Here is a 25,851-nt window from a genome sequence, read left to right on the forward strand (position 1 = left end):
TATTTCTAAAAGCTTTGTTAGAAGCAACATTTAATTTTAATGGTTTTCACTTTCTTCTTCGCTTTCCTAGGACTATACAACTCTTGTCATACACACACAAATTTTTAATTTATCAGGCCCACGATGGGACGAATCACCTTCAGATTTCCTTTATTTTTCACCACTCACAGACGAACATGGCTGCCAGCGAGGAGCTGTCGTGAACATGAACGTGTGGGCCTGGCACACACATTACCACTACTCATTTACCTACACCCTTCGGAAGGCGCAATGACAGGGTTCATCCAACAACGTAGGACAGCTTAGGGGAGACAATGCACGTGTTCTGATTGGCATTTCAAATTTATGCTGTGTTTATTCTAACATTAAAATCCACTTGTATTCTCTACATACACAGCCATCTCTTAATAGTACATTTGAGGATTCTTTTTCCTGCTTCCTGGTCAGGACTGGAATTCAAAATCTGCTGTGGTCCATTAGCTTGCTGATTTTTAAAAACAGATTTCTCTTTGCAAAAATCACTCTTTTGGGGGGCAACTGACATTCTAACTTGAGCTTGAGAAGCAGTGGAATTTTATTCCTGTGTTCAATACTAACCAAACCAGAGCTGACCTTGGAACGATGTGAGGGTTAAGAGCATGACTCCCGTGCAGTCCAAAATCCCACATAACTCTTTACTCCCCCAGAATTTGACTACTAACAGTCTACTGTTGACTGGAAGTCTTACCAATAACATAAACAGTCTTATTAACACGTATTTTGTATTTTACATGCACTACATACTGTATTTTTACAATAATGCCTTTTTCTAATTTTTTCAGTATTCCTGTTATGCAGTTCATCTGTTTTCCTCAAACTGTTGTAAATCTCCAAAACATTTACCCATAAATTTATTTTAAAAGGAGACATGCGTCATTTAAGCCTATGCTGTTCAAGGGCCAACGTACTTCTTTTTACTGAAAGTATTTGTAATACATTCATCCCATTTCTGTAATGAAACACTTGCATCCATATTGTAGCATCTCATTTAAAAGAAGGGACCCAATACATTCATTATTTAGAAAGGAACTAGTTTGGGTTTGTTAAGTCTATCTTGAGCTTCTTCTGAGACACCATAGAAGCACCTCAAGTATTCCACAGAATGAAGTATCAATAGAAGAAATAATAGAGTTTTGAACAAGGTATAAATTCAACAAGAGGGAGACAATGGGGCACTCCTTTCCAGTAGAAAAAGCCACTGCCCAACTATCTTCTAAAGCCATTTAAAACAGGAGCAAAGAGAGAAAAACTTCATCACATCTCATGTTAACAAATCATTTTAGAAGAAAAAAAGAGGAATTTATATTAAATTATTTTTCATTTGGAGAACACATATTGATTATAAACAATTTTCTCTCTGGTATTGAAAAAAAAATTTTTAATTTATTTTTACTGGAATGTCAAGCAATTTCCCCGCAATTCTAAATGGAAATAAACTCCTTATTCTTACAGCCATCACAGACTACAGACTACAGTGTTCAATTTAAAATTTTTTTATCTTCCGTATAAAAATGTTTATTGTAGTGATTAGAGTTCTTTAAAAACAAAGACAAAAAACCCTCTTAGGATGTTGAGGACACTTCCAGTGCTCATAGGATTTACAGCTGTTTAAACTTTGAGCTTTTTTGTCTTAACTGCATTGGGCTCAACTCAGACTGAAATCACTGTTTTGTTCACCTGATTACAAAACAAGCTCCATTTTCCTTTTGGGGCCTATTAATGGTCTCTGAGCCTGAGTTCCCCTTTGTATTTTTAACCCAATACTTTCAGGTGTCAAGTTATTGGAGCACTGGTCCATACCCCTAAAACAAATGGACTAAAGTAGGACCACCCCAGCCCACAGAAGAGCCAGCTGCTTTGCTTTATGGCTAAGTTATGTCAGAATTAAGAGCCAGGGCAGTTGATACTATTGGGGGAGGCCTGTGACTGCCTATCACTGGGGGCATCCCTAGGGAAGTGTGGACAGCCACTTGGGACAGCTCCTCTTAACCACCAGTGCCCTGTGCTCTCCTCCTGGTCTAGTTTTCCATGGTCTACTTTCCTGGCCTTGGCACAAAACATTATTGGCTGTGTGCAATCATCCTCTTTCCATAGAGGTGGTCTACCTGGACCACAAGTGAATTACTCATGTGGATCACAAGACAGTTTAAAAACCAACATTACCGGATAAAGTTACAGGGTCAGTGTGGCTTAAGCCATTAAAGTATCAGTGTTTGAAAGGAAAATACTGTAGACCTGAATCTAGTTTGCATTTATACAAACCTGACATGTGCAGTACTACAGCATGCAATGGCACTGCCCTTTTGTAGAAGAGGGAAAGGGACAGGAATGAGGTGACATGGGAAGCTAAGTCCCGGGCCAGGAGTGTGCCTACTGATTTCAGGGTATTCTCCCTTGGGAATCTGGATCTCTGAATGTTTAGCTAATAAGGGGATGGGATTGCCTTGTGGCTCCTTTCGGAAGGCAAGGCTGTGCCCTCTTGTTATTTCTCAACATCTTTTAAACCTGATCTCTACCTACCCTCACCCTAAAGGCTACCACCATTCCTTGCTTGGGCTAGCACTGTCAACATGAGGGGTGCTATAGCTGAAGACTCTTTTACATAAGAGCAGATTAAGGGGACTCTGTGTGATGCTGTCTACTCCCTAGGAGTCCATCTGTGTGGAGAGCAGGAGCTTGGGTCTGTCTGACCAACACCAGCATCTAGAAGTGGGGCCTGCTCATGAGCAAGAGTGGAGCCATGAGGGTGTGACTGTGTCCTCTGCCGAGAAAAAGGTCAGGAACCACCACTAAGTGTTGTATTCGGAGTCCTTTGATCTTTCTCCTTTGCCTATAACTCGCCTCCTACCACCATCACACGATCTTTCTATCATGGCTTGGTTACCAAAGCCTACTTTACACATTTATTGTCTGTCATCTGTGACAGCTCTGTGAAGCTCTCATCTCACAAACCTCAGCTGCTGACAGAGACGCAGGCAGAGCCATACCCAGAGGGGGAGATTTGGTCCTGCTTTCCCACCCACCTCCGCTGTTACTTGTTTTCCTGGCCGGTCAGTGCTTCATCTGGAGAATGCCAACACCTGACCTTATCATCAGACCTCAAGAGCTCCAGATGAGGGGAGTCAAGCCAGTTACACAGTGCTGAAGCTAAGCAACACTTTCCTGGACAGGTTCAGACAGTTGCCAGATTCTTCAGGTAAAAACTGTCCACCAAAAAAATAAAAAATAAAAAATAAAAACTGTCCACCTTGCTTAACAGACCATCATCATATCTGAACGTTCCTCACTGTGAGAGCTTGAGCCCTTGCTGCTTTGTGGTAGATTTGTTTAGTTCAGGATTGGCTCTGAGACCAAGAGTGAAGAGGAGAGGCCGGCATGGAGCTTCTCTGAATCTCCGTTTTCTTTTTTTTTTTTTTTTAATTTTTATTTATTTATGATAGTCACAGAGAGAGAGAGAGAGGCAGAGACACAGGCAGAGGGAGAAGCAGACTCCATGCACCGGGAGCCTGACGTGGGATTCGATCCCGGGTCTCCAGGATCGCGCCCTGGGCCAAAGGCAGGCGCTAAACCACTGCGCCACCCAGGGATCCCTGAATCTCCGTTTTCTAATCAGGTACCTGGGAACCACATGACTAAGCCCAAAAAGTTTTGGTGGAGCTGAACTGAGATGATGTGTGAGAAAGACGGCACCAAAGGTACTCAACAAATCTTTACCACTCCTCTCTAACCCACCCAGTATTGCATTCCCCAAGAGCTAGCCACCTTTATCCTGGTGAGAGAAGGACCTGTTTTCCCAGCCCCCCATGAGCATGTGCACTTCCTAGACCTGAAAGCCCTGCCTGGCTCTCAGAGGCAGAGATGGCAGGTGGGTGCGGTGCTGGGGCTTTCTTCTCCCCACCTCGTCTGTACCAGCCCAGTGACCTCCAATGGGTCCTCCTAGCTTCTTAGCAGGTAGACTTCCAGACATTTCTATCTTTAGCTGCTCTCAGACTTCTTTCTCTCTCTTTCTGCCCCCAAGCAATGACCATGAGGCCATTGGTGCTGGGGTACAGAGGTGACCAATACAGACACAGTCCTGTGCTTGTGGCCCTTACCAGCTAATGTGGGCCAAAGGAACAAAGCAGACCCCACCAAGTACAAAGTGAAACTGCAGAGTATTATGAAGAAACATAGAAGAAGCTACAGCCCATGGCAGGGAGAGGGGAATGAGAAGCATAAAGTGATCAGATTTGTGTTTCTTTTCTTTTTTTTCTTCTTCTTTTTTTTTTTTTTTTTTTTTCAGATTTGTGTTTCTAAAGACCACCGTGGATGCTGTATGGCCAAGGGACAAGGGGTAGAGGGGGGAAGAGGAGAGCAGAGGCTGGAGATGGGTAGAGCAGATGTAAGTGGGTCAGATAGAGGCCAAGGGTATGGGCTCAAAGGTGGTGATGGTGGCCTTTGCTTGGGTGATGACTCTGGGGTGGGGACATGTGGGCACGAGGGAGATGAGGGTACTCCAGATGACAATACAGTCTAGTCACCAAGAAGCAACAGCACATGGAGAGAAAGCAGACGGGATATAGCTCAGACACTGTGTGGAACTCAGCATGGCCTAAATAAATTAAACAAACAATAAATCACATAATCTCCCTGAATCCTGTAATGTGGCCAGCAGGGCCTCTTCTGATTTTAAGTGGGTACCTCCCTAGAGCTGTCAACCATTTCTGCCCATAGAAAACAGGAATTATTACTGGTTTTTGTGGGTGACAATATCCACAGCCATCATTCTGCATAGTCATTTGTGGGCATGAGTCTCTTCTTATTGCTAACACGAAGCACTATTATGTGCGAGGCACTTTCTCTGGGTGCTTACACACACACACACACACACACACACACACTCATTGGTCCTAATAACCACGCTTGGAGGGAGGGCTGTTATCATACATATTTAGAAACTGATACACAGAGAGATTAAGGAACTTGGTCAAAGGCAACCAGCAGTTGAATGCTGGAATGGCCAGAATGGCCAGAATATGAACCCAGGCCGTCTGAATCCAAGCCAGTGCTTGGTCACTCTCATGAACTTGGGTGCCTGGCCCTGTGTTGAGGGTTTCTCATCCTGCTTTCTCCCTCTGCCCCTGAAGTTGGTTGCATCTGCCTTGATTTCTCTTCCTGCTAATGTGGGTAGATGGGGGAATCAGGAATGATAGGTACCATGTGTCACTGAGCATGAACCCATTCCCCCTTCTCTTAGCATTTCTCCAACCGAGGTTTAGATTGCCATGAGACAGAATGTTTCATTGGTATCTGGAATAAGAAAAATTTCAGAGTAGACACTCCACTGAAGCCAACATCCAGAATGGATAGCATATGGTCAGGTACCTTGCAGAGACAGAAATCTAATGGTGAAACAAAAAGTAGTTCTGAAGTCTTTGGAACACTTCAACCAATGATCTCCAGAGGCAGACATAAATCAGTATGAAGAAAACTTTTCTTCTAATAGGAATAAAACTCTAAGAAAACAAAGTTGAGGATGGTATGCATGGAGGCGAGGGAAAGTGGGTCCTGGGGAATCACATGGATGGACTGCAGAGGCTTGAGGCCTGGCTGGGAAGAGGAGGCTGGGAAATGAGGCCCCTGAGGCACATTGGAGCTTCTGGTTTGTTCCTTCTTTTTTTGTTTTGCCAGGCTCTCGATTCCTGGGGTAGGTGGTGAGCTGGTCTAAAAGCCTTGCCTGAGGGAACTCGGTGTCTGGGCCTTGAAGGGGAAGGACAAGATGTGGCTGGCCTCTACCTCTTCTAGTTGCGTGATCTAGAAGATCTAGAGCCACTAGCCTACCCTCTCTAAGCCAATGTCTTCACTTGCAAATTGGTGATCACAGTACCTACTACCCGGGTGGTTGTGAAAATAAAATGAAAATATCCACATCAAGTGCTGAGGAAACACTACAGACTGATAGTTAACAACAGCGGTAATAATACGTCATGAGGGTGAGGAGGCAACTTCCTTAGGCCGTAGGTCCTGCTGCTTGGGCCCAGGCAGCGAATTCAGGTCCAAACTTGGGGGAGAAAGAGCACACGCCTGGGTATCCCCAATTCAATTGATGCCCTCAGAGCTTGAGCCAATTGAAGCGTATGATCCTGACTCTCCCCAGCCCCTCGAGGCATAGTGGGTGCTGGGAGACAAAGAAGAGGCATCACACTGGGAAGACAGGTGGTGATGGAACCAGGGAAGTCTTCCTCAAGCACTCCAGACCATCTCCAAATGTGCACTCAGCTTCTGTCAAGACAACTGCTTCGGGTCAACCTATCTGTGAGAGGAGGGTAGAGGAGTCTGTGGGGACATCCTTACTAGTTAGTGGCGCATTGGTGCCGACAATTGGGAGTTAGAAATAACCATCGTCCTTTCCACACGAGATTAGTTCCCAATACTGTAACTTTAAATTATTATTATTATTTAAAGATTTTATTCATTTGTTTGTTTATTTATTTATTTATTTATTTATTTGAGACACAAAGAGAGAGAGAGAAGCAGAGACACAGGCAGAGGGAGAAGCAGGCTCCACGCAGGGAGTCTGACGTGGGACTGGATCCCGGGTCTCCAGGATCAGGCCCTGAGCTGAAGGCGGCGCTAAACCATTGAGCCACCCAGGCTGCCCTGTAACTTTAAATTATTGATGAACCCAAGCGTCTCTCAATTTGTGGGAGTCCGAGAGAACAGCTCCCCTCCCTGCCCACACGAGCTGCTGTGTCATTCTGCAGAGGGCCTGTCACAGGCCTACATTCCCTCCTCCCCTAGCTCACAGACCCCATGACAAAGGCTCTGCCAATGCGACCCTTGACTCTGTGTCAGCATGCACTCTGCCACCTACTCAGCAAACTCTGATCAAATCTCTGCTGTTGGCCTGGGCTACAGCTCGGACTGTGGACAATGAACCCTCTCTGTGTACTTTAAATCCAATGACCAAACAACCTTCTTGAAGCAATGCTGTTTGATCATTCTCAAGTACAGTAACGCCTATAAATAAAGATATAAATGGTGCTAATCTGGAGGATTGAGCCATTCTTGTGCCTAGAAGGACTTTTCTGTGTAGGCTTGTTGTGATTTGTCCTTTATCTTTGGTTTAATTGTCAGCCAGAGATGGACAGCAGAGGAGAGGTGATGGTGGGAGGTGCTCATGGAGGGGACCACCCAGAGCCATCCACACATTTCAGGCTGTGGAGCTCTGGGGTGGCCAAGGGATGGGGCTTTTATATGAGGCATGCCACAGTCTAGAGCCCGGCTGGCTTCTGGCACTAGGTGGGGCTGCGGCAGAAAGACCTAAGAAGGGCACAGGAGACTGACCAGGCTTTTCCCCAGAAGTTGCCAAAGGGCCTCTTAGCTGAGGGACAAGTTTGGAATGTAATGCCATCTTCAGGGCCACAGTCCACTGGGGCTTTGCGGCCATTTCTCCTCTAGGATTAGTTCTCTTCCACATGAGGTTATTGGTAGGTCAGCTACTATCTACAGCAGGTGGAGACAGTGCCCACATCAGCCCTCCCACCTGACTATGGTCACTGCAGTAAAGGCTCTCCACATGCTGGGCAGCATGGCTCAGGCATGGGATGATGGGACGATGACACAGCCCAGGGTGGACATGCCCCAGTTCAACCTGCCTAGCAGCAGTGTGGCAGCACTAAGATGGGAAAATTCACGACAGCGTTGGAATGAGGAAAGCAGATGGCAGCCGGTGGCCCTCCTAGGCATTTGCAATACCCCCAACTGATCAGTCTAGGCAGGCAAGGCAGGTACTTACCTCTGCCCCTCCCTCTTCTCCTCCTACCCCACGCTAACATACCCTCCACAAGTGCAGTTCCTCCAGCCAGTCTTGCTCCCTCAGCCCGTCTGCCTCCTCACAGGTCCACAGAGAGTCCCTCAGAGTCTCATACCTTCTTCCTCCTCCACTAAGACTGGGTTCTGGAAGCTTCTTCAAGCCTCCCCACCACCAACACCCATGGGCAAGGTCCTCTGTGCCCTGGACCAGCTCCCTCTCACAATTTCTCTCTTCCTTGATGTGCCCTTCTCCCTATGGGAATGGGTGCAGAGCCAGCATCCTTCATCAACATGCACTTGTCCAGAGGAGGGGCCTGGCTGTCCCCACAGTCTCTGAGGGATCTCCAGGAAAGGAAGGCTCAGTGCCCCTTGAGGCTACCCCCAAAGCAGCAGCCCCAGAAAGGGGCTTACTAGGTACAGCCAGGAGTTGCACAAAACAGAGCTGCTGTGCATGCTGAACCATACTTCACAACTTGTTCCGGCAGGTCAACAAAGCTGGGGACTGGGGCACACAGTGAGAGAGGGCAAGAGCAGGAGGGTTACTGGCATCCTTCCACCCCACGCTACAAAGACTTGCCAGCTATGCCTCAACATTCTTGTTCTTTCAAAGAAGAAGGACGTGGAAGAATTTCCAAAAGTATCAGCAAAGTGCTAGGAGGCTGCTCGGAGAAGGCAAGTATGGGTGAGCAGCTTGATGGGGAGGGAGGGAAGGATGAGGGACTGGCAGGAAGGAACACAGTTCACCAGGGGGAAAACAGCGCACATGTGCATCTGTGTGCATGTGTGCACACATGTGTGCGTGTGTGTGCAGCATGTTGGGTGGAAGCAGTGAGAAGAGCAGAGGCTGCAGGCTAGGAGGCCTAAGATGAACGCCCAGCACATCCACAGTCAGGGGAAAAGCAAAAGCCTGGGTCACTGCCAAGAGCATCCAGTCAAGGGCACTAAAAATGTCACAGGCACCTCAGTAGGGGTGTGTGATACAGAGAGAGCCCTTGCAAAGGCCTTGTCCTGGGAGCTGAGGGACAGGTAGTGACGGGACTGTGGCTCCTGCCTACAGGATGGAGCTACAGGGTGGAAGCAGGCCCTGGGGGCACTCAAATATGAGCCAGGGCAGATGAGGAAACAGAGCTAAGGACTAGAGAGGTGGGAGAAGATGCGGGGTGGCGATCTTAGGAATGAGCAGTTTAGCCACAGGCGTCAAGAGAAGCTTGCGGGCACCCAGTGAAGCAGGCCTTGAGGGTCATCAGATCAGCAAACACAGAGGGGAGGGCAGAAGAGCAGATGATGTACAGGGGCTGCCAGGTACAGAAGCCCTGTCAGTGGCCCAGAAGGACAGGGGGCAGTGAAGGCAGGGCTGGGCAGATGATGGAGACACAACCGGCCTGTCCCCAAGCCTGGAAGGATGACTGGAGGGAAGAGCAATCCAAGGAGCCCTTTAACTCAGCCTGGGCAGGAGATAGGCCTGAATGACGTCAGCATCAGAGTGGCTGGAGAGACAGAACACTGCAAGGGACCATGGCAGTGGAGGTGGCAGGGCTCAGGGACCACACTGGACCCTGGGAGGAGGAGCTGCTGAGATTATACACGACCCCAAATTCCTGGAGAGCAGGGTGGGAAGGGCACACCACTTCACCTACACCCAAGGACACGTCCCACAGGTGCTAGAAGACTGTCTAGAGCAGTCATTGCCTAGACATAGGCCCAGGGCTCATTCGGCAGAGCAGAAGTGAGGAGGCTGCCAAGAGGCAGCCAAGAGGATGAGGCCAAGGACACTGGCCTAGGAGGGCCTGACTCACAGCAGGTACCCAACAAGTGTGCACAAGCTAAGTGGGGAAATGGGGTGGCGGCCTCCCAGAGCAAACTCCTATTGACGTAGCCAGATGCAGGCTGTCGCAGATGCAGCGTCCAAACCCCACCCCAAGAGATTCTGATTCAGTCTGAGTCGGGGCCTGGCATAAGCAGGTTTTGAAAATCCCCTAACCACGAAGACAGAATTGAGAGAACTGAAAGAAATGTTCTAATTCAGTATTTTTGTAAACAATCTCCTAGATGATTGTGAGGTAGGGCCAATTTGGAAGATCTTGGACCAAGGGGGAGATGATGAGCTCTAGGCTGTGAACTTCTGAGGACATTGCTGCCTTACCCACCTGCCCCCACCCTGGTGTCTGTCTCTCCCCATAAAAGCTTCCCGTGGTACTAGGCTGCACAGTCACCCTGGGCAGACACAAAGGGAATGGTCACAACTGCAAAGCAGCCTTTACCCCTCTCTCATCCCCCACATATCTATTGGTAAAGTCTTAGGATGGTGGGAGTTGAAGACCCCAAGCTCCATCAAGAAAAAGTCTACTAGCCCAGTGACTCTTACATCCTGGAACAGACTCTGAAAATGTCAAAGTCAATTCAGTCAGAACACCCTCTACATTGATGGCGGAAGCTTTAGCTGGTTTCAGTAAGAGGCCTGTGCCTGTGGGATCAACGAGTTGTCCTCATTTCTCAGTCAGTCCTGCCTTGATGGAAGGGGTCTAAGCTTCCTTTTTAAGCACACTTGAGGTAAGTTCTTCAGACCCAGGAGTCCACATGTCAGTCAGATGGTGAAGCCCTAACCATGTGCAGCAGGGTAGAGTGACCACAAAGAAGTGACAGAAGGACCTTGTGAAAGGGCAAATCCAGACTTTTGTCCCTAAGCCCCTTCTTTCAAAGCCAGAATTCTCCCTGAGAGCCCCTCAGGTGGACGCCCAAACCCAAACAAATGAGCCAGGATCTGGGTAGGTTCTGACAACTGAAGCTAAGTGCCCAGTTGGGGACTGAGTCTCGGAGCAGCAACAATAGTCAAACTCATGGAAGCAAAGAATAGAATGGTGGTTGCCAGGGGCTGGGGGAGGGGGTATAGAGAGTTGCTAATCAACGGGTATAAAATTTCAGTTATGCAAGACGAATACATTCTATAGATGTGCTGTATAACATTATGCCTATAGATAACAAGACTGGATTGTATACTTAAAAATCTTTTAAGAGGGTAGGCCTCATTCTAAGTGTTCCTACCACATTAAAATTTAAAGAGAGAGAGAGAGCAATGACAATATCATACACTGTGTCCTGATTGAAAGCATTTGGTTCTATTTAAAACTGTAAAAACAAGAATGCACCAGGAGCCACCATGAGTTGCAGGGCCCACCATGCAGAGAACACCATGGTTGGTGCCGACCCATCTCTGGTTTCTGTAGCGTGTGCTGCCTTTCTTTAGCTCACGTTATCCATGAAGGGGACTTCATGGCAAGCCTGACTCACTTCCCTGATGCTTTGAGGCAATGCCATCTCGCACATAGTCACCAGCTTCATGTGGCTTTTTAAACTCTTAGTTAAAATTAAATAAGATTTCAGAAATTCAGTTTTTCAGTCACACTAGCTACATTTCAAGTGCTCGGCTGCTGCACGTGGCTAGCGGTGCTATATTGGACAGCGCAGATACAGAGCATTTCTGTCATTGCAGAGCTAGGTGCCACTGGACAATGCTGCTCAAGATGTAGGCTCTAGGAGAAACCTGGTCAGCCTCATGTTTGGATCTAGGAAAACTAAGATTGTTTAGTCATCGTGGCCACCACTAGCAGCATCCCTAGACTACTACACAAGAAAAAAAAAAAAAAAGGAAGAAAACCTGGAATCTGGCCAGTTTTCCTACATTTACTAACATATCCAAAGAAACAGCAGAAATTGTTATCTCTCTAAATGTTCACCTTGTGCTGTTTTAGCTTTTATCTAAATTTTCAATTTAAGTCCTTGCCTAGAAAATGTTTGTCTGCCTGCTATAACCAGCACCCCAGTTCTGCAAACACTTGGCTAAGACACATCTCCTAAAGGGTGTTCATGAAGGCCTGAGTTAGAACTTTGTCTAGGCTGAAAATTCATGCTCCCCCAAATCACTTTTAGAGCTTAACAATATGGGTCTATCACAGGTTTCATATTTTAAAGTTTTACCTTGAATGTTAGCTTTTATTTTAACAAGGGAGAAAAATGATCTTGAAGAACTTATGGGAAGATCTGGGTGTTTGCAGGGATTTACGGAAGAGCACAGCAACAAAATGAAGATTCTGAAAGGGTATGGTTACCTTGCTGGAGAATAACACTGCTAGGACACTGGGTTTTCAAATTCTTGATGTAGGTACATAATTCACAGACTGGGGTATGCCCTCTGCTTGGCTGAGACAAAGTCAAGTCCATCGGACAATGGATCTGCATGTTCACAGTTGTCTGTGTGAGCAAAGCATGGTCACCAGGGGAACAAAGTGCAGCAAGATGAAGAGATTTAACCTGAAAATAGGCTAACTGGTTTCACTTGATTTTTTTATTTTTAAAAATGAGACTTAAAGCTCCTATCCCCAACACACACACAGACGCTCTCCAAAACCAGAACAAACCAAAAAGTCTACCACATAGTATTTTCACCAAACTTCTATATGACCATGGTGGGTCTGCCTATCAATAGATGATTTCTCTCATCACGTTGTATTTCAAACAAAAACTAAGCTTGGAAATCGTCAAGCCTATTTCCTTTAATGTTAGGACATTTGCTTATGCCTATTTCTCAGTATTAGGTTTGAATTAAACTGGAATGGTTTAGGCTCCTTGAAATGGCATAAGCACTTAACTATTAATAAATATAACAATATGCATATGTTATAAATTCATACAATGTACATATATTATTAATATATCAATAAGCACAAAAAGTCATTGGCTGACTGTGACCCCAGCTAATCCCCTTAAGAATACGAATTCTTAAGAGGCACATGGGAGTTTAATAAAGGTTTGCTCTGTGTCACAGAGTTTCTTTTAGTGACACTAACTTACATAGAGCTTGGAAGGTACATGCCCTAAGCAAACTGCCTGTTGATTTTCTGTTGGCATGAGCAGTTACACCTGAAAATAAACTTTTTATTAAATGTGAAGCTAGATCTACTAAAAGTAGTATATGTCAAACTATTTCACCGATAACTGAATTAGTACATGGTAATTTTTCTTTATTTTGCCTGAATGTGTTTTTATTAAAGTGAAAAAAATCAATTTTTTTTTTTTTTAAATTATTTATTTATGATAGTCACACAGAGAGAGAGAGAGAGAGGCAGAGACATAGGCAGAGGGAGAAGCAGGCTCCATGCACCGGGAGCCCGATGTGGGATTCGATCCCGGGTCTCCAGGATCGCACCCTAGGCCAAAGGCAGGGGCTAAACCGCTGCGCCACCCAGGGATCCCGAAAAAAATCAATTTTTAAAAAGCATATTATTACCCTTAATCCATTACCTATTACTGAAATCATTGTTGGAAGAAAAAATAGTCCCACTGCTGTTCTTCTATTAAATGAATGTAACTTTATGCTGCATCAAAGGGAAAAGAGCTTAGACTCCGGTTTCTGAAAATATAGCAGTTACAAGAAAAAAAAAAAAAATACAGGAGTTAAAGCTACTTCCAAATTTCCATTTAGCATATATAAAATATTAAACCTCAGAAATCATAATGTCCATTTCTGCAAAACAGCTGCAAATGTGACTGTGTTTTGGAAATTTATAGTAAATAAAGATTTGAAACAATTCAAAAGCTTTACTGAGAACCAGGTGAGTATACTGAAGTTATTTTTAATTCTACTGAAGAGATCTATATGTGCTTACATTTGTTCTGCCTTTAAATATTCTCACTGTAGGATGTTAAGGACTGGTTAGAAAGCAATCTATTGAAACTAGATATTTATATCACCAAACTGAGTATTATATTACCAACATATAATCTTTAGTGTCTCTTCACCAGAAAATAGTTCATAGAACTTCTACCTTAGGTCCTATTAATTTTTCTCCCTTCATTTAATTAAAATAAATTTGTAAAACTGTCCAAACTTAAGACAACAGCAAGGCCTGTAAATGCAGTTTTCAGACTCAAATTTCTCTGGGAAATGTTTTCTTTCCAGTTTTCTTCTCCCCAGGATTTAATTTGGTGACATCCAATAAGTCCCAGTTTTGACATTTGCAGACATACATTTCTCTGTAGGTTAAAAGTAATGAAGTTTATGCAAATAGTTAATTCCCGAGTTTAAGGTTCTCATATAACCTCAATTTTGCTAAAGTCTCAATGCATAATTCCCCAAGCTTAAACTATCAAATTTGATTGCCTCTTTTTGTGCAAAAAAACACGTATGACAAATAGTTCCGAATCGTTACAAAACTAGTATATACATAAGGGAATATATAGATAAAAGATTTTACTTCTAAAAAAATAGAACTAAAATGCATAGGTCTCCTATATTCACATACTATTAAGCCTCTGCAACTGGCTAGGTCTCAGATAACCCCATTTTCTCAGCAAACTTTGCATTGTCTTAACTGCTAACTGGAAACCTTAAAAAATAAATCAAAAGCACTTTAATGAAATAGATAAGACCAAGCAAAAGTTCTTGAAACACTACGGAAGAGTAGACATGATCAGGGCCTGATGTCATGTCTTTTATGCTTTGATAGCCTCACTTGTCCTGTTTCACCCATTTTTTGTGATAAGTAGTAGATTCTTCTGGTTATCTGATATGACCTGAGATTTTTTTTTAAAACTCTGTCACAGCACACTTTTAAAATTCTTGAAAACTGCTCAGGACTGGAAGAGACATTTGTGTAGAGAGTGATTTGATTTTTGCCATAAAAAAAAAAAATTAAAAAAAAAACCACCCAATAATTAAAACCCGATAAGCAAAGAGCCCATTGACTTTATTCACTTATAGGAGACAAAGAACTCCTGATGGAAGCTAGGTTCACCCCACCCAGTGGAAGAGTATAATGGATCCCACTATCCTGGGATAAAGCAGGATTACAGCAGCTACAAGACTCCGCGTTCCCTCTGTGGCCAGATTCCACCCAGACAGCAAGCAGTCAGGAAGTTAGCTCTATGTCAACTACAGAAAGTAACCAAAAATATCACTTTCTCGGAACTACATACCATCATAATCACTGCTCTATCATGAAATAGATTTTAGTGAATTGCACATAAAACAATAAAATTGAGATTTCTTTACTTATCATTATTCACTGGAAAATTTTAAAGGGAAAAAAAAGATTTAGTTTTCCTAACGCACGGGTAACTTCTCTGCTTGGTTGTTCTTAAGAATAATTTATGTAAAGCAGGCTTTTCTCTAAATATACTGTGCTCTCCCATATACACATTGAAAATGATATTTGCATACAGTGAGTGTATGCACTGATACACACATGGTAAAAACTTAAAAAATATGGACTGCATAAATCAGTTGCTGATTTTAAATATACACCAACTTAAACAGATTTGTTTGCAATTTCTGAATTCCTCAGGTAGAAAAGATCTTTCTTGCTGGCTGTGGTTCTAGAAGATGTTTATACTCTATAGAGTGTACAAAAATGCTTCCCCATATAAACAAAGAAAGAAAGCTTCCAAGATCTTGGTATTCTAACCTTGCCTCTGCTATTAAAAATCTACCCGTTGAATGTGATGGAGAACGGTATAGTCTGTCATGCTACAGTAAACATGATATTTCGTGTGCTGCCCAAGACATTTTTTCTCATGAATATAAGTCGCCTGCCATTTATTATAAGATTTTTTTCCCCAATTGACACCCCATTATGTATATTCAGTCAAGCTCAAACAAGATTTCAAGTGATCAATATACTATTTGTGCTGAAAGTCTATTAGCAGCTCTAGCAATAAACTCTGCAGTGAAACAAAAATGGAGAGATATTTAGTGAATGGAATTACATGGAAATCCATGTTCTGGGCAAAGGGACAGAGACAGGAAGGCAAAAAAGCAAGGGGAAGAAAAGGTAGGGCAGATGGGTTTCCTAATAAAAATTAGCTTTCTAGGGCCTGAAAAAATATCTTAAATTTCATGTTGAGGTCTCTAAGAAAGCAGGGAAGGGTCTAACCCAGCACGGAGTCCTTTTCTGAGAACATATAGCTCCCTCTGTAAAGAGCTGTACTTGGAAGTACTTGATATCCGCAAAGTGGAAAAGGTAGACTGACCCTGGGAAATCTGCAAAATCCTGCACCATCCAGTGTCTCTGTGTGAAACAGCAATGGCCTCCTACAGATTTTGACTCTTCCTGTTTTATAAATGAAATTTACCAAATTCCTATAGTATGACCTTACCAGCAGAGCTAAAGAAGTGTATATGAGTCAATGTATATGGTAGGAAAGGGAGCTTGACAGTAGCCATAGAATTTCATCTGGCCACAAAAGAACTCTAGTCCTGAGGCTAGATGCGTGTCCATACTGGAATCCGTCTGCTTGAGCTGGGAGATTAGAATAGGCAGGGCCACCCAGAAAGATGTGACATCTGGGGAAGTGTCAATTCAAGCATCATCCAGACACCAAAGATTCATATTCTATTACCAGAAAAATTATAAGGTTGGGGAGGGTAGGGGAGAATGGCATTCCATGGCTGTGATGGCAATGTGGTAACTAACGTCGCTACCTTGCTGCATGGTGAACAACCGGTCTAAGCTAGGCACCCCTTCCCCCAACCCAAGGAAGTGGTATCTTACTTACGAGGCTAATGTCTTGGGCAGAAGGGACAAAAATAAGAAATTGTTTTGCATGGAGCTCCAGAATTACTGATATTTCATTATTGGGTTGTTTAACTTACATTTTGAACCACTCTCAGGCAGAAGAGCCAAGTCACCATCCACTATTTCAAAGGAAGACCTGTAAGATGAAAATATTTAGATCAATAGCAGTCTGGATAGTTTCCAAATTCCATAAGTAGCAAAGAAGATTTATAGAAATTTGACCAAAAGAGATGTATCCTGAGCTACACTGGGACAAAAGTTATTTCTCATGGTATTTTTAGTTCTAAAACCTAGAGCATGAATACTTTTAAATCAGCAACCTAAAAGACACATTGCAAAAAATATACTTTACATATAATATAAACTACTGCATTTGTTCACTGCCTCTTCTTGAGGCTTGTAAGTACGAAGATACCCAACAGAAGGATTAAACACAGAAGGATCAAAACCCAACATCCACCAGAAAAGAAATAAAGACGCTCCCCACTACCCCAAGTCTACTCAAAATAAATAACTGAATGATCCTAAATAGCAATTCTAATTTGTGTAGGATGCATGCATAGGTGGCAAAATGTGTGTTCTTTAATTTTGCAGAGATATATGGTGCAAGTATGTAATGTCACATGATTTTTAAGAAGTAGCAATTTCCAAATGATTTATTTTACTTTTTTAAAAAAGATTTTTATTTATTTATTTGAGAAAGCATGAGAGAGATCACAGAGGGAGAGGGAGAAGCAGACTCTCTGCTGAGCAGAAAGCCTGACCCTGGGCTCCATTCCAGGACCCCAAGATCATGAGCTGAACCAAAGGCAGATGCTTAACCAACTGAGCCACCCCAGGTGCTCCTCAAATGGTTTTTAATTTTTTTTTTAAGATTTTATTTATTTATTCATGAGAGACACACAGACACACACACACAGAGAGAGAGAGAGAGAGAGAGAGAGAGGCAGAGACACAGGCAGAAGGAGAAGCAGGCTCCGTGCCGGGAGCCTGACATGGGACTCGATCCCAGGTCTCCAGGATCACACCCTGGGCTGAAGGCGGTGCTAAACCTCTGAGCTACCTGGGCTGTTCCCAAATGGTTTTTAAAAGGCAACTTCCTACTAACACTTAACCCAACCCAATACTCCCACACTGAGAAATATATCAATATATTAATTAACTTTAAAATACATAAATCTGCTGATATTACTGATATTACTAATCTTACAACTCACTATAATAAGATTAGCATTGTGAGTTTTCTTCAATTTCCTTGCAAATATGTGTAACCTGACATTGTCAAATGGAAAATAGGTAGATTCCTGTAGGCCAACTCTAAAGGAAGTCAGACATCAGATGTTCTTCTTCATCCTGCAAAGCTCTCTAGGGTCCGACAAAAGCTTAGATGAAATACCATCTCCTACAGTAAAAAATGAGATTTGTTGGCAGGCTAAAGCAGCCCAGGTGTTTATTCAGCCAGCGCATTCACTTCACTGGGAGGTGGGTGTTCTGGAATGCTCTTCATGCAATGCTGTGTACATATTTACTGTCAGAACTCAAGGAAATACTGTTCTGGAACCTTCTCACAATGCAATTAACTGTGCAAGTGGGCAGAGTTAACTTCCACAAAATAATCACTGCAAATCTTAGGAAAAGACCCTTTTTGATTTTTTTTTTTAATTTTTATTTATTTATGATAGTTACAGAGAGAAAGAGAGGCAGAGACACAGGCAGAGGGAGAAGCAGGCTCCATGCACCGGGAGCCCGACGTGGGACTCGATCCCGGGTCTCCAGGATCGTGCCCTGGGCCAAAGGCAGGCGCCAAACCGCTGCGCCACCCAGGGATCCCGGAAAAGACCCTTTTTGAAAACAGGATGCCAGGATACTGGTGTCTAAGCAAAGCTCTGGAGGCATCCTACCAATTTGATTCTTGAGGCTGAAGCTGAGATCTATTTTGATTTCAGAATGACCCACAATCATAGGCAGTTTATCTGATTGTGTGTTCCAAGTGAAACCCCAAAGCCTTCTAGGTGCTAGGATTTGTAGGTGTGGTTTGTGGATTTTAAAGACAGCAGAGATAGTATAAGAAAAAAGGAAAAATAAAAAACAGGAGGTAGTTTTAGCAGATTTGAACCTATATTGGTTCTCAAGAGAACATACAATTTTTACCTAGAGTCTCACTTCGTTCTGGAATAACTGTTAAAATACTGTTAACTGGTTACTGCTTCTACACTAGTAGTACATTACTTCACTCTAGCCATCAGGGGAAAAGTATTATTTTCTATTTTTTAAATAATTTATTTGTCTTAAAAAATGAATGGTAACATCAAGTAGGCATCCTTTTGAGTTGTTTTTAAAAAAAGGAAAGAAAAAAGTCTTGGTATCTCTCTTCGTCATGGTCAGACCCACTATCTGCAATAGACAATGCAGATAAGCATGGCTATAATAATAATGATGATTTGTGAATTTATACAGATTGTCTCTTTCTTCAGAGCAACTCAAAACATTTTCTTTCCCATAGTATTTAAAATAAGATTTGAAATCTCCTTGTCTTGTTGCAGAAATGCCTTGCCTTCTCCTAATCTGACGTGACATGACTGGGTTCTGATTGAAGGACCAAGCAGTAGAAGGTAAGCTCATTCACATCTTTCTTGCTCCACTTATGCATGTCTGTTGTGAGATGCCAGGTGTTTGTCTATTCTGCAAGCAGGTTTATTGCCTGAAAATGAGCTCCCTCTTTCTGAAAAACTTACTTTTGTAAATAAATCGTATTAAAAATATCAGAGCAAAAAAAAATAAAAAAATAACTTTTTGGCTTTACCAAATGCTTTGACATTTGTCCTTCCAATCATGTCTTTTAGCTCCAGGATCTTAAAATTTGGAAGCAGCTCCCACCTCATATCGCTTTTCTATCAAAATCAACCCCTGAAAGTTAAATGGATATTTAACAAGCTGTCAGGTGAAACAGAATAACACTGTGCTTTTCAAGACCCACCTACGGATTAAAGGCTACCCTTCACAATTTTAGTAATCATTTAAGTAAATGTAACACCCAAGCCTAGAAACTGCCTCTCTCTGCACCACTGCAATTCTTGAAATCCTTTCCTGGCCTTTCATGCAGATGCTCAGAAACAGGGTGGGGCTCCTAGTCTTGCATGCAATGTTAAGGGAGTCTATGCTGCAAAGAAAACTCAATTAATCGTTCATATTCCCGTTTTTCAGTATCTTTCACAAATATCTTGGAAATAATCATATTTAGGAGTGCCATTATTTCTCATGTTAAGATTTAGATTAAAATATTTATATCAAACTAAATGTTATCTGCATGAGCATGGATGACAGGTATTGAAATGAAGGTGACAAGTCAAGGAATCGGGAAAAACCTCCCTGAAGAAAAGAAGGGAAGAGGAAATGGACTTCTGTTTATGGATGGCTGCAGGAGCTTTCTCTTTCTTTTATTACTATTATTGTTTTTTTATTGAGGGGGGGGCCAGCAGGTACAGTTCTTTCAGAGTCTACAAGTAAAATCCAACCCTGTAAGCCATTCTGGTTCCCTTATGAGTCAGCAGGCCACTGAGCAGTTCAGACAGTGCAGCCCAGAGTAAATGGACAAGAGCTGTCTTTGGACACACCCATTTTACTAATCCTGACGCTGATTTTTTTTTTTTAATTATCTTTATGTTACTTGGTGTCTGACCTCAGAACTTGCATCAAAAACTGCAGCCGTTCACCTCCACCAAAGACTCAGGCCCCAATGTGGAAGCACTCTCCTTCAGCTCTTTTACTGACTAGCACAATTGGATTAGGGCTTATCCCTCCATGGGCAACTCCTGTTTCTTTTTCTCTCTAGTCTGCATGTTATCAGCTTGACATTCCCTTCAGTGGCATATGACAAATCAAATTGCCCATCATTGCACTCATCAAAGGAGGATGTTTTCTATTTCCGAGGACTGTTTCCTCCACTCCATTCACAATCATGGACACATCAAAAAAAAAAAAAAAAAAAGGCTTGGGTTTTCTTTTCTTCCCCCCCCCCCCGGGGGGGGTGGTGGTAGGAGATAATGAATGGATGCAACTCACACTAAAGAAAGAAAAGCAGCTGATACTCATAAAGCCAAGGGCAGAGTCTAAAAATGTGCATTTTAAACACCCAGTGCCTATACCTTAAATTTAAAGCATTCATCCAGAAAGGCAGATATTAGTAGCTTTGAAAAACTTTACCAAAAAAATAAAGTACATTATTTTTCACATCTTTTTGCATGATTCAGCACTTTTAATATTAATTTCTGCCAAGAAGTTAAAATGTAAAAGGAATATTTTCTGGGTGCCTGAAAATCTCACACATTCTTCATAAGCACCTGCACTTCTGCTATTATAAGGGCATATCAGAAATCCAGTGTGGGGTGGGAGGAAGTCAATGGTTTGCTGCCATATCATCTATCCAGTGACCACCTCAGAGCAGCGCAATTTCCCTCTCTGGCATCTAAGTGGCTTCTGGGGATGGAATGACCCACCGCAGAGACTTCGCCCTATCTTGGGCTCATCCTTCTAGCCAAGAGTCAGTCTCTCTCTCTCTCTCAAACACACACACACACACAGGCACACTCGAATGCACCTGTCTAACCCTTCAGTTGCAGCTCCACGCTCCACCTGATAGGTCTTTTCAACCTTGTCAAGTATCTCAAGACAAGAATTTCCCAAAGCCCTTCCCCCAAACCCAGGCTTTCCCGGGAGACCCCAGCCCGCTGGAGCAGCAAGAGGAGGCCGAGAGGGAGAGAAACCTCGGGCTCCCTCTGCAAACTTAACCTGCGCATCGCCCGGATCCGCGTCTGCGTCCGAGGACCCGTAAGTGCCCCCGCACCGTGCCCTCAGCATCCCACGCCCGTCCTGCACACTCACCTGCGGGGGGAGAGCGGCGCGCCGCCGGGGTCTAGCCCCCCGCAGCGACCTCCGCCGGCGAGCCTCCGCGCCGGGTGCCGGCGGCGCCCTCCAGGGTGGCGGGGCCCGCGGGCCCGCTCCGGGCTGGGCGGCGGGACGCCGGGAGCCGCGGGAGGAGCGCGCCCGGGCGGGTCCGCGCCGAGCTCGAGCGAGCGGGCGAGCGGGGCGGGAGGGGCCATTTGTAACCGAGCAGACGCTACCACCGCCCCTTACTCGCGGGGGGCGGGGGCGGGCGGTCAGGTGACGGCGGCCCACCCTGCGCCGCCGAGCCGGGTGGTTCCTGCCCAGGAGGAGCCCCCTGGCGCGCTCTGATTGGAACTCCCGCAGCAGTGGCGGGGGAAGGGGGCACGTGACAGCCCGGCCCCGCGGCCCCGAGCGCCCCACCCCCGCTGGGCACCCCATCTTCCTGCTGGAAAAGCCGGGGGACACAGGGAGGGCGGGGGAGCTGGCGGGGTGCGGGAGAGCCTCCAGCCCCTTCAGCCCGGTCTCTGGGCGCTCCCGACCGCTGAACCCGGAGAGCGCGCGGGCCTTCGCGGTCCCCCTGCCCTGCGCTCGGCCGCGGTTCCCTCCCCCACGGCTCCGGGCGCGGGCACTCGGTGTAGACCACCACCGCCACAAATGCCAGTGGCACTTCAGGAGTGTGTTTCTGGGTTTGGTTTGGTTTGGTTTGGTTTGGTTCGGTTCGGTTTTTCTCTCTGCACACCGGCACCTTGTGCCAGAGGGAACCCAAAGCGAAGCATTGCAGACCCCGCCCAATTCCGAGGCCCTGGAGGGCCCGGACCACGCCCGGGGAGGTCTGACGGCTCCGGGATCCCGGGGGACAGGGGGGCGCCTCGGGAGCTGCAAGGTTCCGACCCTCCCCTGGAAGCACGCCGCCGGGTGGAGGAGGGAGAGGCAGCCCTCGGGGTGCGCGTCCTGTTCCCCGTCTCCGGGAGCGTGTTACTGACGACAAAGGTCAAATAAAAACTATTAAGCTAGTGGTGCGGGCAGGGACGTTCCCTCTGGTCGTGGAAAGCCCGGCTATGAATCAACCGTAGCGAGCACTGCTTCCCTCACGTGGGAGAGCGGAGCCGTACGAGACCCCCGTCCCCGAGCTCTGGTCCTGCAGTACGGACGGATTCCGCAGCCTCTTCCCCCACCCCCGGGGCCCTGCACCACCCCGGAAGGCAGGAATTCGGAGAAAATGCGGTGTCACGTTCGCCACTGTGCCCGCGGAAGCGTCTGCGCCAGCTCCAGCTCCAGCAACACGTGGGGACCGCGAATCTGGGCATCTGCTCTCCACTTGGGTGGCTATGTGGATACACTTAGATGACTATTTATTATAACCAAATTGAAAGGAAAACTCTTGTTTCTACACTAGATTCTCTCAAACTTTTGTGCAAGGTACTTTTGTACTCGGTTTGGGCGAGGACGCGGGTGAGGTCGCCGCGGAACTCTGCTGAGCCAAGGGGACCTCGGGGAGGAAGACGGGTCCCTGGGTGCCCCGGCCCGTCCCCCACTCCATCAGCTGGGCCACACGGCTGCCGCCCCCGAGAGCCTTTCCGACTAGACTGTGACTCAGTATGGAAGTCAGGGGCCCCTGACCCATAGGTACTAGGTTTCGCTGGGCGCGGGACAAGCACCGAGCAGGTTTACCCGAAAAGGGGGTCTAGCCACAAAGCTTCTGGCACAAACGCTGCATAGGGAACCTCTGAGGAAGCTGAGAATCTGACCAATGTAAACTGGGGGTGGGGGTGGGGGTGGGGGTGGGGGGGGTGGAGAGAAACATCAGATGTAAAAAGAAACGTGTTCTCCCTAAGTCCCCGCCTCCAATTCCTCCAGCCGCAAAGGTTGAGGAAGTCTTATCAATAAAGTGTTAAATCCATCGGAAAGAAAAATGCTCGGTTATAAAAACAGCACCTCTTTAATAGGAAGGTGGTTAAGTTTTCCATTTCCAGGTGTTAATCTTGATGATGCCGCCGCTTTAAAAATAGGGGTTGATTGTGACAAGAGAATACCAGCACACAGAGCTCAGAATTTTCACAATTAAAAATAGTCTCCCCCTCCCGCCCCTGCACACACCCCAGTCGCCTCCCCCAGCAAGGACTGGGGACCGGGGGGCTGTAGTCCGGGGTGGCGGCGGGGCCCCTTGATGCGGCACTGCCAGAGGAGATAACTGCCAAGCGGATCTGGAGGAGATTCAGAGTTAAAATCCCTTCTCCGCCATGCAGATGCCACAGAAGCAGAGGCAGGCGACAAGCACTTTCTCAGAGCCTCGAGGAGATTTCTTTTTCTTTTTTTTTAACTTGAACTCTGGACCATCTTTGTACAGACCAATGCTTTGTCTTCCGGGAATTACTATGTGGCACATGCGTCTCTCTCTCTCTCTCTCTCTCTCTCACACACACACACACACCACCCCGAGAGGTCGCCCCAAACGGTGGGTTTGGGGGGAAGGTGAGTGCACAGGTGCCTGGAACTTTCATGGGCTCTGCCCTTGACAACCAGAAAAGGGGGATGGCCACCGCGTAGCTGCTGCCTTGAGACAGGAAACTCGGAAAAGCCCCCTCTGGGCTGCTGGGAAGTAGGCAGTGGGGAGCTGCGGACCGAGCCCGGGGGGGGGGGCGGGGGGCAGGAGCACGGGGGGGGGGGGCAGGAGCAGCGGCGCCGGCCGCAGCCGAGTGCAGGGTGTCCGGAGGAGGACGCTGCCCGCGGGCGAGAGGGTTCTCGGGATTCCGAGTCCATCGTCTACCGGGTCAGCTCTGTTGAGGAAATGAACGCTGCCCGACCGGGAGACAGACGCGCACAGCAAGTGTCGGTGCAGGGCCGAGCCGCCCGCCTCGGGAGCGACGCGAGCTTGTCTGCACTGCGCTCGGCGGCGGCGTCAAGGGCGCCGGCGGCCGCCGCGACTTCGCCTTCAGCGTCCCCCGGTGGCACCGTCCGGGTTTGCGGAGCGAAAGCCGGGCGCAGAGCAACTTGATGTGGGTTTGGAGTTACCACGTCTTCGGACTGTGAAAAGCTGCCTCACGGGGGACTTGGGGACGGAGAGGTGAACAAAGCGACAATCTTGTCTTTTTTTTTTTTTTTTTTTTTAAACATAACATGAAGCTGGTAGAACCGACTTAGACTACTAGGAATTTGGAGGTGTTGGGGGTAGGATTTGGGAAGGGGTTAACGCTGGGTTTAGGACCACTGTGGGAAATGCCCAGTTCAAAGGATCGCCCGCTCTCCCGCTGCGCTCCCGGGAGGTCAGCCCGGCGGAGGCGCCTGCGCTCGCGGTCGCCTTCCCGCATTATGACACCTGCCCTCGCCCTGCAACTCCCACGGCCCCGCGGCCACAGCCCTCGCACGGGTTGGAGCCAGCAAAAGTCTCTGCGCGCCCGGTCCCTTTAAATGGTCCTCCCTTCCCTTTCAGCCCGAGGACACTGACGCGGGCGAGGACCGCAGTGCGGCCAGCGGCGGGGACCTCGCCGCCCCCCGCGCCTCCTCCGCGCGGGGCGCCACTGCGGGGCTGCGGCGGCCGCGGGCCAGGACCTCGCGGCTCCCCCCGCCCCCGCCCCCGCGCCCAGCCCCGCCTCAGCCGCGCGCCACCCCACCTTCCCCGCGGGGCCGCCTCCTCCGCGCCGCGCGCTCCCGGCGCCAACCGCGCCCGCGGCGGGGGAGGGCCGGCTCCGTGGGCCCGCGTGGGCGCGCGGGGGAAGGCAGCGCACACGACGGCCGCCTGCGACCGCACCGAGGCCCGCGGCTCGGGCCCGCCCACGTGGAGCCGCCGGTCCCGCCGGCCCCCGGCGCCAGCCTCCGGAGCTCGGCTGCGGACGCGGCTCCCTCGAAGCCCGCGGCGCGCCCGCCGGTCTCTGTCTATCCGTGTCTTTGCCCCGCGCCGGCTTTGGAAGCCCCTTGGCCCTCCGCCCTCACCCTCGGCCATCCCTGGACAAAGCCGCGGGGTTTCCCGCACCGGAGCCGGGGCGGTGGGGTGGGGTGGGGTGGGGTGGGGGGTGGGGGGCGCCCCGCCCCGGCGGCGGGAGGAGACCCGCGCGGAGAGCGCCTCCAGGCGCAGGGCCCGGTGCTCTCCCCGCCCCGGCCCGCCTGCGGGGGCCGCGGGGGCCGCGGGGGCGCTGCAGCCTCCCCGCCCGCCGCTCCTCGGCGGCGGCGGCTCCCCCACACCCACACCCACACCCACGTGCCCCTCGTGTGCGCGCCCCCGGCCTGCGCCGCCGGGATTTCCGGGCGGCCCCGCCCTCCCCGGCCTCTACGCCGAGCTCCTGGCGTCCGAGTCTCCTCGGCGTGTCCGCTGCAGCGCCCGGGCCGGGCTGCTCCGCCAGCCTGCGGCCGCTTCCGAGACCGCGCCCCCCGCCGCCGTCCCGCGCTCACCTTTCCCTGCGGACGGCGGTTCGGTCCCTGCGCCCCGGCTGTTGGGCCGCCGCCCACCGCCTCCCCGGGATGCAGCGGGAGGGCGTTCCCGAGGCGCCAGCACCCTTCGGAAACCTTCAGCAGCCGGCCACCTTCCTTGACAGTAACAGCAGCTCCCCCTCTCCGTTCTTTCTCACGT

The 25,851-nt window shown here is 47.7% G+C and overlaps 1 protein-coding gene across 1 annotated transcript; it reads right to left on the bottom strand.

Annotated features, from left to right (window-relative positions):
- Positions 1-24,594: 24,594 nt before the first annotated feature.
- On the bottom strand, positions 24,595-25,227 carry LOC106557605 (translation initiation factor IF-2-like). The gene has a single exon (XM_038571337.1). It carries the CDS (start codon positions 25,225-25,227, stop codon positions 24,595-24,597), a length of 633 nt encoding a protein of 210 aa, XP_038427265.1.
- Positions 25,228-25,851: the final 624 nt, after the last annotated feature.

Source organism: Canis lupus, chromosome 23 (genome assembly GCF_011100685.1).
Source record: "Canis lupus familiaris isolate Mischka breed German Shepherd chromosome 23, alternate assembly UU_Cfam_GSD_1.0, whole genome shotgun sequence".
Classification (NCBI taxonomy): domain Eukaryota; kingdom Metazoa; phylum Chordata; class Mammalia; order Carnivora; family Canidae; genus Canis; species Canis lupus.

Coding starts and splice junctions, on each gene's coding strand:
- LOC106557605 (XM_038571337.1), bottom strand. CDS start 25,227: ATGGCCGAGGGTGAGGGCGGAGGGCCAAGGGGCTTCCAAAGCCGGCGC.